Source organism: Caretta caretta, chromosome 11 (assembly GCF_965140235.1).
Source record: "Caretta caretta isolate rCarCar2 chromosome 11, rCarCar1.hap1, whole genome shotgun sequence".
NCBI classification, from domain to species: domain Eukaryota; kingdom Metazoa; phylum Chordata; order Testudines; family Cheloniidae; genus Caretta; species Caretta caretta.
The window spans coordinates 38,526,417-38,541,202 of NC_134216.1; the positions used below are offsets into that span (position 1 = coordinate 38,526,417).

General features: G+C 40.1%; 1 protein-coding gene across 2 annotated transcripts in view; it reads left to right on the forward strand.

Moving 5' to 3' along the window:
* CERS6 (ceramide synthase 6) overlaps positions 1-14,786 on the forward strand; it is a 217,068-nt gene that overhangs the window by 164,670 nt on the left and 37,612 nt on the right. For both annotated transcript variants that reach the window (XM_048869580.2, XM_048869582.2), the window contains exons 5-6: positions 2,414-2,464; positions 6,974-7,066. In XM_048869580.2, coding sequence (XP_048725537.1) covers positions 2,414-2,464; positions 6,974-7,066 — 144 coding nt within the window. The remainder of the gene's footprint in view (positions 1-2,413; positions 2,465-6,973; positions 7,067-14,786) is intronic.

Here is a 14,786-nt window from a genome sequence, read left to right on the forward strand (position 1 = left end):
ACACACTGAAATCCCTACTGAACTGAACAAAGGAATACTTGCTGAAAGAATAGATTTACTGACATTTAAGGAAACTTCCTTGTTCTATTCTTTCATGAAAAATTGGAGGATAAATAGTCACCTAAATCTTGTGCAAATAGCTGGAAAGCAAATTAAGGATAGCAGTGATGCATCTCCACAAGAACCTTCTTGTCACATCTTTCTGACTTCTTTGGATTGGCCTTTTTGAATGGAAAATTCAGCTGATATTTTACACACTACAGTGAGTTTCTCTCCCTCAGTATTCATTTTGCTTTAGGAGATCACTGCAAGCAGAATATATGGTATGATGGCAACCTCTATCCTTTAGGACAGTGATAACCAAAACCAGGCATGTAGGGACTTGATTTGATCTACATGGGGAGGCAGGACAGTCAGGGTGGAGGTGGAGGAAATAATCCCCTTTCCTGGGGTTAACTGGGATTGGACTGAACAGCAACCTGTGCAGAAGCAATTCTGACTAAACATTTTGACAGTTTGAGGCCAACAGGGCCATTAGACAGTGTGTCCTTGTGAATAGAGTACTGGAGTGAGATTCAGGAGACTTGGCTTCTATTCCTGGCTCCGTCGCTGACCTGTTGGGTAACTCTGGGGAACTCACTGTACCTCCCCATGCCTCAGTTTTCCCATCTGTAAAATGAGGGTAATTATATTGATCTCCTTTGTAAAGCACTTTGAGAGCTACTGAAGAAAAATGCTGTATAAGAGTGAGGTATTATTTATTAGCTATGATGCTGAGAGTGTGACACAAGATTTTGCCGCTTGTGCACAAGCTGTAAGAATGACTGAAGTACAGTGTGTTGTTTTGTAGAACATACTGCCCCCAAATCCTTCATGAACAAGTTAAACTCTTTATGAATGAGTGGGTATGATGTTCCCCCCTGGTGTTATCTGGACCGGTGATCTGCTAGGTCACTCCAATCCTTGACTCTGGGAGCCAGCTTTACCCTACTCTGCTGTGAGAACCCCCACTCCTGGGCTGTTCACGCACAGCCTCTGGCATGTAAGCTGCTCCTTGGATTGTCCAACCAAATGACACTAGCCAATATCTCCTCTCCAGATACAACCCTAGGAACCTCCATCTTGCAGTGCCCAGTTATGCTGTAAGATGCTGCAAGCTTATATGAGTTTGTCAGTTTAACAAAGAAATTGATATGTACCAGGCCTATTATCTCAAGGGGAGTCTCTGACATGCTTCGAACCAAACACACTGCTTCAGATTGAATAATCAAACAGATTTATTAACTGCAAAGATAAATTTTAAGTGATTGTAAGTCAAAGCATAACAAGTCAGATTTGGTCAAATGAAATAAAAGCAAAACGCATTCTAAGCTGATCTTAACACTTTCAATGCCCTTAGAAACTTAGATGCTTCTCACCACAGGCTGGCTGGTTGCCCTTCAGCCAGGCTCTCCCTTTTGATCAGTGCTTCAGTCCTTGATGTGGTGTCTGTAGATATAGGTGGAAGAGAGAGGAAGAGCATGGCAAACATCTCTCCCTTTTATCATGTCCTTTCTTCCCTCTTGGCTTTGCACCCCTCTGCCCCTTTCAGAGTCAGGTGATCATTACCTCATCGCAGTCCAAAACTGACCAAAGGAAGGGGAGTGGCTCAATGCGAGCCACACAGTGATTCTCAAACTTTTGTAGTGGTGACCCCTTTCACACAGTAAGCCTCTGAGTGCGACTCCCCTTATAAATTAAGAACACTTTAAAAAGATTTAACACTATTATAAATGCTGGAGGTGAAGTGGGGTTTGGGGTGGAGGCTGACAGATCCCGACCCCTAGTTTGAGAACCCCTGGTCCAACAGATCCTTTGCTGTTGCCTACGCCAGTGTCCTTTGTTCCTGTGAGGCTGTCCCATACATGCCTGATGTGGTGTGAACTGCCCCTCTGCTTTTGGAGAGTTTTTGCCTGGGCTTGCTTTAAGCCATGAGGATACATTTTCAGCCTCATAACTATATACATGGAATTATAACCTATAACATTACTATAACATTTCTGTAACAACAATTACTATAACATCACTATAACAACAATGCTCAGTGCATCATGAGCCTTCCGAAGATATCCGACATGACAAACTTTGCATTGGATACCAAACAATCACTTTATAAGGATGAATTTGTCAGCATAGGGTGTTCCCACGAGGTACAGAATGTCACAGTGGGTTGTTCTAATATGGGACACACAACTTTGAGGGGTCTAGCGCTCACTCTCAGTGCTGATTGACTCCAGTGGGGGGACATACAAATGCTCAGCAGCTGTCAGGATTTAGTCCCTGAAAAATATTAACCATTTACATCTTAACTGCCAGGGACTGCATTGTTTCATTTCACAACTACTAACATGCCCCTTCGTTTTGTTTCTTTAAGACTCCCTGGCTCTGGAACACAAGGCAGTGCTGGAATGGATACCCATATCAGGTAAGTCATCCTGTTATATAGAATAAATATACAACCTCAATGAGAAGTTGTTTTTACTATGCAAACCCCCGTTTTATGCAAATGTTGATTAGCTTTATCAGACTACCCAACAAACACCATTTCGCACCCCCTGTTGTCTGAGTCATGGAGGAGCAACATGAGCGACATCCTCAGAGAAGGAAATATACCCATCCCTCCTGGTGAGGACAAAAGTGCATCAGCAATAACTGGCAAAAAGATAGTTTGTCTGGGGACAAAAATCTCCCTGAACGCTGCGTGAAATGCACGCATGGTGGGAGGAGATACCTCCTCGTATTCAAAGTGTGGAAACCCAGCCTTGAAAGCACTCCCCACTCGTGAGGTCCTAGAGCTCAGGTTCCAGCCTGAGGCTGAACATTTACATAGCAATTTTACAGCCTCTCAGCCCAAGCCCCATGAGCCCAAGTCAGCTGACCTGGGCCAGGCTCAGGTATTTAATTGTTGTGTAGATGTACTCAGAGAGTTAATAATACTTACCTACCACTCAGAGGTGTTGGGAGCATCAGTTAATCAATATCTATTAAATTTTAAATAATATTGTTAATTAGAGAGCTCATTAGAGAAAAATGTCACCGTGCATATGTGGTTAGGAGTTGGCATTGGCAACCCTTTGGGAAAGTTCAGCTTCATGGAGATGTATTTTTATGCAATACTAGTTTGCATTTATGTCATCACAACAGTATCATACTTGCAAGATTACAGAAGAATGTAAGGTTTCAGAGTAGCAGCCATGTTAGTCTGTATCCGCAAAAAGAAAAGTGGCACTTCAGAGACTAACAAATTTATTTGAGCATAAGCTTTCGTGAGCTACAGCTCGCTTCATCAGACGCGTGCAGTGGAAAATACAGTGGGGAGATTTATATACACAGAGAACATGAAACAATGGGTTTACCATACACACTGTAACAAGAGTGATCAGGTAAGGTGAGCTATTACCAGCGGGGAGAGGGGGTGGGGCAGAGGAGAGAAACCTTTTGTAGTGATAATCAAGGTGGGCCATTTCCAGCAGTTGACAAGAACGTGTGAGGAACAGTGCCGGGGGGGGGGGGGGTGGGATAAACATGGGGAAATAGTTTTACTTTGTGTAATGACACATCCACTCCAGTCTTTATTCAAGCCTAATTTATTAACTAAGTTATTAGTTCCACTGTTCCTCACAAGTTCTTGTCAACTGCTGGAAATGGCCCACCTTGTGTATCACTAGAAAAGGTGTCGTCGTCCCCCCCGAACTCTCCTGCTGGTAATAGCTCACCTTACCTGATCACTCTTGTTACAGTGTATATGGTAACACCCATTGTTTCATGTTCTCTGTGTATATAAATCTCCCCACTGTATTTTCCACTGCATGCATCCGATGAAGTGAGCTGTAGCTCAAGAAAGCTTATGCTCAAATAAATTTTAGTCTCTAAGGTGCCACAAGTACACTTTTTTTTTTTTTTTTTAGAAGAATGTAAATAAGCATCAGGCTACAATAAGAGAGCCCTGGGGATTTCACAGCTGTTTGAGTGAGAGCAATATTTTGTTTGGAGCTAATTGCCAATTTCAGAGCAACCATTTTCTTATGCCTCATCTGTCTTCTTAATACTTTTAAACATAAATCCATTGTCATGATATATAGTATTTTTTTAAATCGGGTATCAAAAGTCACAAATATCACCTAACGATGTAGGCTTCAAGACTTGCAGTAACTTGTGGTTGTGTTTTTGGTTTGCAGCATTTCTACCCATCTAAATTCTAAATTTTCAGAAAGACTCCAAACATTCACCTATTTAGCCCCAGTGTTGTTCTTCATTTTTATTTGGTAACAGCAGTACTCAAAACCCCCAGCAAGAATCAGGGGCCCATTGTTCTAGACATTGTACAAACCCATAAGTGGGGTTGCCAACATTGTATTTCAAAAATAAGGGACTGTTTTCTTAGCACTCCCGCCCCACCCCTCCTCCCGAAAGTAGTAGTAGTAGTATTCTCATAAGCAGTATTCACATACTTCGCCAGGGTTTTTCTTGCTGCTCTTTGCAGCACTCAGCAACTCCTAGTCTTGTTGTACAGAGATGAAAAAATAAGGAATGTCCCTTATAATGAGGGACCCTACCCATCAGTGATCATTAGTGCCCAAAAGACTAAGAGAAACCAGTTTAAGAGTTTGCAATCTGAGAAGTCTAAAATGTCGAGATGTGTTTTTCTTATGTATGTAATATGCAGTTTACAATCTGCTTCTGAAGAAAGAATCAGTATGATTGGCTAAAGAGCGTGAATATTTACTAAGCTTATGATCAGGACAGAGAGGTCGCCCTTTGTTACTGAGAAAATTAGTTGTACCTTTTGAATACTCGTAGAGATCTATGAGATCTATAGCGACAAGCAGCAGACAAAGAGAAGATCCAGTGCCAGAGAATGAATTTTGATAGACAGCAAATCACAAAATAAGAACAGTCAGTCATTGTCCCAGAGAAAAAATGTGTTGGGCTCAAATCAAGGTTGTGTTTGCGGGGGTTTTGTTTGTTTGCTTTGTTTTCTAAATGAATAAAAGTTCTAATCATACTGTGACTCACATGAATTATTCAACATGGCATTCCAGAAATCCAACACAACTCTATATAGATATAGACAAGTGGGTGATTCTGCATTCACTTGATTGGCTAAGGCCCAAATCCTCACTTTACGCACTATTGAAGTTAAGGATCAGGAACTAACATTGGAACTGATCAAGTTCTCTACTTTTGTTATGCATTTGTTATGAGATGAAAACTGGGACATCCTTACAGTGTGGAGGTTCCCGCCGCCCAAATTATCTTGATTCTTGGGTTTAGAAAAATTTATCAATAGAGAACAACCAACAATCCTAAAAATTCTTCTAATACAAATTTTCCTTGTAAATTCTTTAGAGATTTTGGCTGTAATTCCAGCTTCCTTTTTAGTCCATATATCAGAATTAAGTTTAAAAAACTGCCGCTAATCAACCCCCTTCCTGGCAATGTCAGCAGAGCAGACAAAGACTGAATGGGCCAGAGAGAATGAACTACCCTTAGTCACATATGAATTGTTCCTTCATTGGTGGGGAAACTGGAGAGAGCATACCATCCAACTCCCCATGCCTTTGGATTCTAGGATTATCAACCAGGTACCTTTTACCTGCATTACATTAAAAACTAAGCAAATTAATACAAAGCTAGAAAAGATTGTCTAAAAATGGGCAAGCAGACCTGGTGATGGCAACAATTGAGTTTTTGCATTATCTGTATGATTGACATAATTGAAACTTAAAAAAACCCCAACCAGTAAATTTAAGCACTTTTTAAAAAGTTATTGTGTTTTACAAAGCAGGAAAAACAATTATCCCAGAGCATTGGCTAGGCACCTAAAGAGGGTTTTCTAAATATGAAGAAATACATGAAAATAAAGATTTATTGACATGAAAAGATTTTAAAAGAAGAAATCTGTTTGTGTTATAGAATAGAAATGATGATCAAAACTACATATGTAGGACAGATTTTGCCCTGCTCTGCAACAACTTTGGGTGGTCCTCCAGTGCAAAACTGGTCTAAACCTGGTGACTCTGGCCGCTCAAGGATTCTCTCTGCCCAGGGCAGTCCTCCAGTGGCATAAAAATGCAGTAACATCTCCTATCCCAGAACCCCTCCCTTTCATTGATGTAGGGGACGTGATGAGCAGGAAATGGGCATGGCTGAGTGTAAATTAGAGTCGCCCCCAGTCTGCTCTAATTTATGTCTGGGACCAGACTTTAAGCCTCTTTACATTTCTGCCCTTCTCAGCTGCGTCAAGCACTCCTTGGCTGCTGGTAAGGGTAGGGGCCCTGCTTTTTTCTGTGTTGTAGGCCAAAGGGATCTGAATGGATTTAATCTATACAAATTGCTTCATGTCCTCCAAAAGATGGTATGTTCATAGGTCATTTTTAGACCCCGTAAGAACAGATTACATTAGAAAGACTGGTATAACTTTCATCATGGTGGTGTTGACAGCACTTCTTTAATCCCACCATGGTGTCAACACACAGAGGTAAGACTGTTCACTGGAGCCATTTCTTCCCAATTCACTGTGCATCTGCAGCTTTTGGTATACTCTAAATTGGATGCAGCTGATTTGGAAACCAACAGGAGACAATTGTATAATCAAACATTCCTTTGCTGCATATGAGAAAAGTGCCGTGTTCAAAATTGGCCAGAAACATTTCTGCTCTAGGTACCTAAAGATCTAGGGCCTGTCTTACTGGCATTGAAGGGAAGGGGTATAGCTCAGTTATCAGGATCTAAACATAAAAAAGAAGCGTAAGTAACAGATGAGGAGGGGCTTCTTCTCACAGAGCTATAGTGCTTGGAACAGGCACCCGTCAGAACTGCCCCAGATAGGAAGATTAGCCCGTAGTCTGTCTGCAATTTCCCCTCTCCTTGTGGAGTTTAGTATTTATAAAACAAATTACTTTCTCAATCTTTTTAAACCTTCCTTTTTCAGCCGCTGATGCCTGACCTTCATTACTACTACATAGTTGAGTTGTCATTCTATTGGTCCTTAATGTTTTCTCAGTTCACGGACATCAAAAGAAAGGTAAGAACAATCAGTGTAAAAACTTGATGGGGCTGTAAACGCACACTTTCATTGACTCTTGGGTAGCATGCAACCCTGTCGCTATGTACTGTGCTAGACACAAGTTATTTCCATTTGCAAGCTACTGTAGATGTTCACCGTTGTGATACTGATGTTAAAGTGGGCACGTCATTCAGTTCCTGGGCAGTGGGATGTGCCATTTCCTGCACCTTGCTGAAGCAGCCCACAGTAATCTAATATTCAGTGGCAAAGGGCCACAATGTCAATTGATAATCTGCTACTCTCACATCAGAGATTGTGTTGTCTCTTGATGATCAATAAACTGTGGTGTACTCACTTGACATGATGTGATAAGAGCATCAGTATCAGAGCTAGATGCTGCTGTGAATTTACTAGACCATCTGGGGTAAGATTCATGAGAACTTTGAGTTCATCTCCCTGTAAAGACAAAATGAAGGCATATAAATGTATCTGATATTAAATTGATACTACAGTATCAATCTTTCCTTTACAGATGAAAACCTCAAGAAGCTTCATATCTTTTGTATATAGCTATAACTAACCATATGTGCGAAACAAAACCCAGTGTCTTTTATTTTCTGTGTAATGGGGAAAAGAAATTTTGAAGTTGGAAAACTGCATAGACTGTGAAATAAATCCATTCCCAATGTGTCCATCTTTAAGTCATCGTTTGGGAACTTGCCTGTTATACAAAGCAGATGGGCTTTTAACCAGAACCTTTAACCTTGCAGAACCACATTGTCGGTGCTGGCTGTCCATATGAGAATGCTATTGAACAGTACCAATGGCAGCCTGTTCCATTTTGTTTTCCCTTCCTTCTCCTTCAACAGGCAGCAAGAATTGCACAATGGTCATCCATAACAAAACCAAAAAGAACAACAACAATAAAAACCCTGTGCTGTATTCTACAGTAATGGTCTAAAATACAATGTTAATGTTGTGCTTCGGATTATTGTAATGTGTTAAAGTTGCATAGGATAGAATTTATTTTTGTTTCTTTTCTTTAAAGGAATAAGGAAATTACATTTTAAAAAAACTGTTAAAAGAACTTTATTTAGGTTGCAAAGTCAATCACTGAAAAGTAAGAAAATGTCTGTATTAAGGTTGCCCATCCCCCTGTTGACACAGTTTTTAATTAAATGATCACAGCCTAACCCATAATTTTAAAAGAAAAATCCCTGTTTAATGGGGCAGTTAATTCTAACAAGACCATATTTCTGGGAAACGAAGCAGAGAATAAAGAGTGTCCTCAAGAAAATGAATCCTCCCCCTGGAACCACAGTGTACAGCTGGGAATCCTAGTCTGTGTTTGTTTCAGCAAGGAAAATACTCCATTTCCAGCATCTGCAAAGTTTCTCTCCAGAATCAGGAAGCCCAAGGAAATGTCCAAGAATCTCAAATCTTTGTTAGATGATACAGTGTAAACAGAAGAGTTGACACAGACATATATGCCGTTTGCTCCGAGTGCCCAATCTACTTACAGTCACTACATGTGCAATCAGTCAGTGGCTTGAAATCAATACAACTTTACTCATCCCGAAACAGAGGTGTAGAGAAACATGGCTCAGCAGAAGAGTCTGACAGCGGAGAAGAATACAATCCAAATACGATACGTGAAAGCACCAGTAGTAGGAAGGACATAACCATTTGCAAATATGAAAACCAATACCAAATCTCTGCAGCAATGTTACAATATCATTCAGGTTATTCCTGCAGAAATGTGTCATTATATCTAAGCAGTCCCACTGCATGTATTTAGCCTTATGTGCTGCTCAATTATATCTTTATTCTGCCTTCTCTGTGCACCTCTGGGGGGAGGAATGTCATAATTGCAAAACTATGGAATGCTGACCTGGATGCATTTTTTTTAAAATGCCTGCTAACATCTTAGATTATATAAAAAGTGGGAAAGTACTGAACACTATATAACAGTGTTAAAATGCAGCTTTCAAAAGGTCCATTGTGATGTTCAAAAACTTTCCTAATTTGAAACCTCTTGGGGGCAAGTAATGTGTCCATTTCTCCCATGATTTAGAGAGTTGTCACATTTGATCAGACAGGTAGATCCATACCCAGATTGACTAGCTGAGCATCTAACCACTCATTACTGCTCGCTGTTCTGGATTCTGTGCATGCAAACAGGGCCCATTCCTGAAGTTCTTACTCTAAGGCCAAAACCTGCCCATAGCACAAAGGCCAGGTCTCTCCTGAGGGGTCAGGTTGAGATCTAGCCTCTCATGCTCCAGGATACAGAGAACTAGCAGAGCTGCTCCCCTCTGGGCACATCCATTCTCTGGCCCCACACTGTTGCATGGATTGAGTCTCAGAGGGAGGCAGAATTTTCCCCCATGCAGCCTTCTTGCACCTGGAACTGCCTTATGGAGTGGAATGCTGAGAGTGGTTCTGCTGTCTATTGGTTGTACAATTTACCTCTATGGGTCCAATTCATTTGAAGTCAATAAAAAAAGTTCCATTGACTTCAGTGGGCTTTGCATCAGGCCCTGTATACTTACTTGGGCAAAACTTCCATTGATGTCGGGAATGCAGGCTTTGGCACACAATTTACATGGGTAAAATTGACTATTCTATTTATTTAAGTTTGTGTGTGCTTGTGGATATCTAACCTTTCTGTCTGGCAATGTAGGTGTGAATGGACTTTACGGGCACTGAACTTGCAATATACAGCAAAGGTCAGCCACAATGAAGGACTGCAGCTCAATGCTTTCTCTCCCTCCCCTCCCCTCTTCTCTGTTTGTCCTTTTGGGGGTACGACATTTAAACCTTGCCTATTTTCTATGTGTCTGAGTGAGTTTTGGTCACCATGGCCTGTGCCCAGACCTTTAGCTTCTATTTTTGTCCTGTGTACATGGCTTTCATTACCAGTGACCTCTGAGTGATATGTATGAACTTTGAAGGTCCTCTCTGGTCTTAGGATGCTGAAGAGCCTTGTGGCTTCTAATTGTACAGATTCAGGTCCAATTTTGCTCTTAAGTTACGCTTCCACTGGAGTCAATGAACTGGCATGAGCATAACTGAGAGCAAGATAACTTTATGAAAAAAGACAAATGAACAAACAGGTCTTAACTTCATTTTTGGTTTTCAGCATCTGTTTAATAGCATTTAAACCCTGAGATCTACAAGGGAAATATCTTTCATCAGTTACAGCCTGATCACTCTGTACTATGACACCATTGCTGTGGCATTCAAAACTTCTTAGAAAGAGATCCAAACTTACATAAGGAATTAATTTTCCCACTGTTAAAAAAAAATAGCAACAGATTTCTCAGGCTGAGAACTGGAAATTGTAACAATTTTCTGTTCCCAAATGATTACACGCTGAGCCTCAGACTCCACTAACTTGGTGCAAATCAGGTGTTAATCTGCTGAAGCCAATGGGAATCACACTGGAATAAAAGTGGTGAGGGAGGGGTCAGGCCCATAGTGTGAGTTGTGATATTTACACTGTTGACCCTCATATACAGAAGAAATATCATCGAGTGAGTGTTGGTTCGTTGTGAGGTCACTACAATTTGAATATTCAATTATCAAAGACTACAGTGTCTAAAACCTTCTGAAATAGTTCGACCACTAAATCAAAAAGTCTCACTAAGAAACAAGCCAATGGGAAACATCCTGCACATTGCAAATTTGGTATTGCATTTTCTAAAGCTTTGTTCTGGGATTCTGTGACGTATAGTTGCTGTTCATACTGTCGCTATTTGTGACTGCTACTTTTATAAGGGATAGCTAATGAATATTAGAAGACAGAATCTACAAACAGCTCTCCTGTGTCTAGCTGCGTGGCTAGAAGGAATGTGAAGTTTGCCACCCAATACAAGACATTATTGGAGTACTTCATGGACATTTATAGGTGGCAGATTTCCAGTTCTCAGCCTGAGAAATCTGTTGCTATTTTTTTTAACAGGGGGAAAATTAATTCCTTATGTAAGTTTGGATCTCTTTCTAAGAAGTTTTGAATGCCACAGCAATGGTGTCATAGTACAGAGTGATTAGAAATGCCATGGCAGTTATTTCTGCCATCTGAGTCCCTGCTGGAATTCCGCTGCCCACTTTCATTTTGTCTGACCTCTTTCAATGCCTGGTGCTGGAGCTGCAGTGCTGGTGCTCAGCGCTGGCATCATTCCGACACTGGTCTTTCACTTTGTGCGTCGTGAGGGAAATGCACTCACTATTTCCATCTCTACGTTATTCCTCCCATGTAGCAAATTCATGACTTGAAAATGACTTCCCGTGGGCTTGCTGATTTTCAAATACCTGTTTTGTCTTTATTTGTTTGTTACCCAATTCCATCAGATTATCTCTGAGTGACTGAAAAGAGATGGACAAAAATCTAACTATTTTGCTCACTACATAGCATCAGCATTCAGTTAAGGCAATGAAACAGGGTAGATTAACTTTTATACTTTCATAATGGCATGTTTGATCATAATCTTCTACTGTATCGCTGTAATAATTTTCTAACCTTAAGGTGTTTTCAGTTTACAAAGACTGCAGCAGAGTTATGATTTTTACACCTCTGTGCTGCTTCCCAGATTCCACTTTTAAAGGGCACAAACAGTAAGAGGAAAACCATATCGGTTAAGAATCTTATGGCTGTCAGAAAGCATCAGTTAGTTTTGAATCAGTGAAATTTATGTACGTGTGTGTTGGTAGCATGGCAGAAGTGTATTCTGAGATAAATATAGTTTATTAAGGTCAGCCTAAGGGATTTTGTAAAATTGCTACCTCAATCCATGCTTTCCTGGATCAATGAAAGATTGTGAAAATTGTACTTTAGTGATTACAAATGTTATATGTTTTCAGGTGGCTTAGCAGTGCCCAGATCTTCTCCATTCATTTAAAAAAAACTGTAGCTGCTAATTACCCTGCATGGTGTGTTATGTTTATGGAAAGTTTATAACTATATTTCATGAGCAATCTGCTTCACAATGTCTATAGTTAGTCCTTGGAACTCTTTCTGCATACCCTGGTGAAAGGAGGAAGAAACACAGTGATGTGTTTAGTCTCAGAGAGAAAAAATGCACGTTGCGCTGATCTTGTGGAGCTTGGGTGACTAGGATGGAACTGTTATGGTTGAAGACTTGAAACTAAGTGAGATTCTCCCCCCCGCCCCCCAAAAAAAACCCCCAACAACCCCCTCCCCTCATCCTTAATATATTGTATTAATGGAACAAGCTCAATAGAGGGTGGAATTTTTCCAGAACACCCTGATGACAAAGGAGCAGAAGTCCTATTGACTTTCAGTGGTATGTGAGTTCCCCAGTCACTTTGGAAAATTCCATCCATAATCCAGTGGGAAATATCCTCTGGCTCCATTAATATATTTTGTTTGCTTGTTTTAATTCACCACACTGTTGCTGTTCTATGTCTGAGACACTTCAAACATAACTTAAGAGGGCCTCTTTGGAAACCTCATGGCCTTTTAAAGGAAAGAAACAGTCTGACATGATGAAATACAAAGTATTTGAGTAAACTTTTGGGCAATTCATGTGAAAAGACTGCTCAGTTTCACTAATGAATGACCCTCTCACTCAATATGCCACAGTTTCACACAGTACAATTCACTTCCAGAGTGCCTCGTTGAATATAAACTATTTCTGTACATACACAATTTAAAAACTATCTTTTGGTGTTAAAATATTATTTTATTTACTTATTTATAAATATGTTTCCATCAGAAAGGTTCTTTGTGTGTGGATGGTACAAGCTATGCAACAATAAATTCCAAATAAAATGAACTCCTCCAGTCACAATCAGGGAAGGGCTGGAATTCACAAGTGAGCTTTGCATGGGGATCCTAAAAATCCCTGGGCTTGCATTCTGTCTGACCAACAGGGAAGCAAATTCCAGAGAGGAAGGTTCCTCCCTTTTGAACATCCTGCAAAAATATATTCTCTGTGATGTGTTGGATCAGTTCTACAAGGGACACAAACTATTTTGTTAGTTAAAATTTTTGAAGAAGTTTAAAATCACAAACATAGATGCAAATAGAGGGCCAAATCCTGCCCTTACAAATGTCTGCATCCCCAGTGATCTGGTTTTGTTTGCATGTAAATGATGTTAGAATTTGACCTATAGAATAAGGGATTCAAAAAGCCCTATAGAATATGTATAATATAATCATTATCATCTCCTTTTTGCAATGTCAGGATGGGGTAGGGCTGAGGTTATGAGCATCTTCCATCCATGTCTGTTTTGAGTTGCCATTTGAGTCTGTTGGGGGATTGTGTGTGGTTTTATATACAGTGTTATACCACTTTGTCCTTAGATGTCCATGGCCTCTCTCGACATGCACGCTTCCATAGAGAAGAATTTTAGGCCATCGATTACAGGTGTTAACTTTGATAGTAATCTAACTCTCTGAAAGAGCCATCTTGCATTACTTTTTTGAAATTGTTTTTCAAGCTCTTCACCTCTCGAGTCAGTTTTTCTTAGCCTTTTTGACCATTCATTCTAGTTCCTTGTTGACCATTCATTCTAGTTCCTTGTATTTGTTATTCTGCTCAGTGCTGTGTTCAGATTTAAGATATGCTTCCTTTTTTCTTGTTAGATTGTCAATCTCTGATGCCACCCAGATTTTGCTTTTTGGATATGGGCTCATCCCTAAAATCTCCCCACTCATGGCCTAGAGTTCTACTCGTGTCCTGTAGATCTAAAAGAGGGGCAAAGTGGCCACTGATGGTATTCTGAATGTTCCCCATAGTATCTGTATTTTGCATAGGGTGAGTGGATTTCCTGCTACCAGATTCTGCTGGCAGATCAAATAATGGCTTGGCCAACACTGTGGTACCTTAATTGGGAATGGGGAATCCGACCCTGCCACAAACCCAAGGTTCTATTCCATCCGTCTTGTGGTACTTCTTATATACTATAAAAAGAGAATAAGACAGATAAAACTTTTTTAAAAGAGAGAGTGAATTACGTGAAGGAAACAGTCCACTGGACAGCTGATCCATAAGTAGATAATAAATAAAGATGCTATTGCTCAAGAATCTTAAGGTCTCTGACACACAATACAAATGGTCAAGAACTCCTTAAAGAGTTCCAAAAAGAGACTGAAAAATCTAGTATTTTTACAAGCATGGATGTGGCAGCTACAAAAGCAGATATGATTTTCTGCTTGACTTATCCCTGCATTTGGATTGAGTCTGTACTAACTTAATTGCCATTGGCAGTGAAATCAAAAGGCAGTTCCGTACCACACGTAACTGAAACGTGTAAGGAAACAAGGCATGATATGTCAATGTGGAAACCTCAGAGACCGCATTATTTTCCTAGCCACGCTTTTTCTAATATTTGGGGGAAAGGTAAAAGCTTCACTAATTTGATTATAGAAGGCTTAAATTTTCAACTGGATGGCCATAAATATCTGGACTGGTATTGAATGTGAGAAAGACAGACCATTTTTCTCTATTTTGATCATTAAGACCCTTGCAATGTGAAGCAACATTTAATCCTGCTTTCCTTACTTTGTGTTCTATTTGTCTTAAGAAATTGAAATTAAGGCAGTATTTTGAGATGACTGCAGAATATCTTTCACTGTGCTCCAGTCAGCAGCCTTAATGTCAGGGACCATAATGTTGTTTGAAAAAAATCCATAAATAATTCAAGCTTGTATTTCTTCCTCCCAAAACAATTATCAAACTACAACACAAATGTCTGGTTTTAGCATTATTTT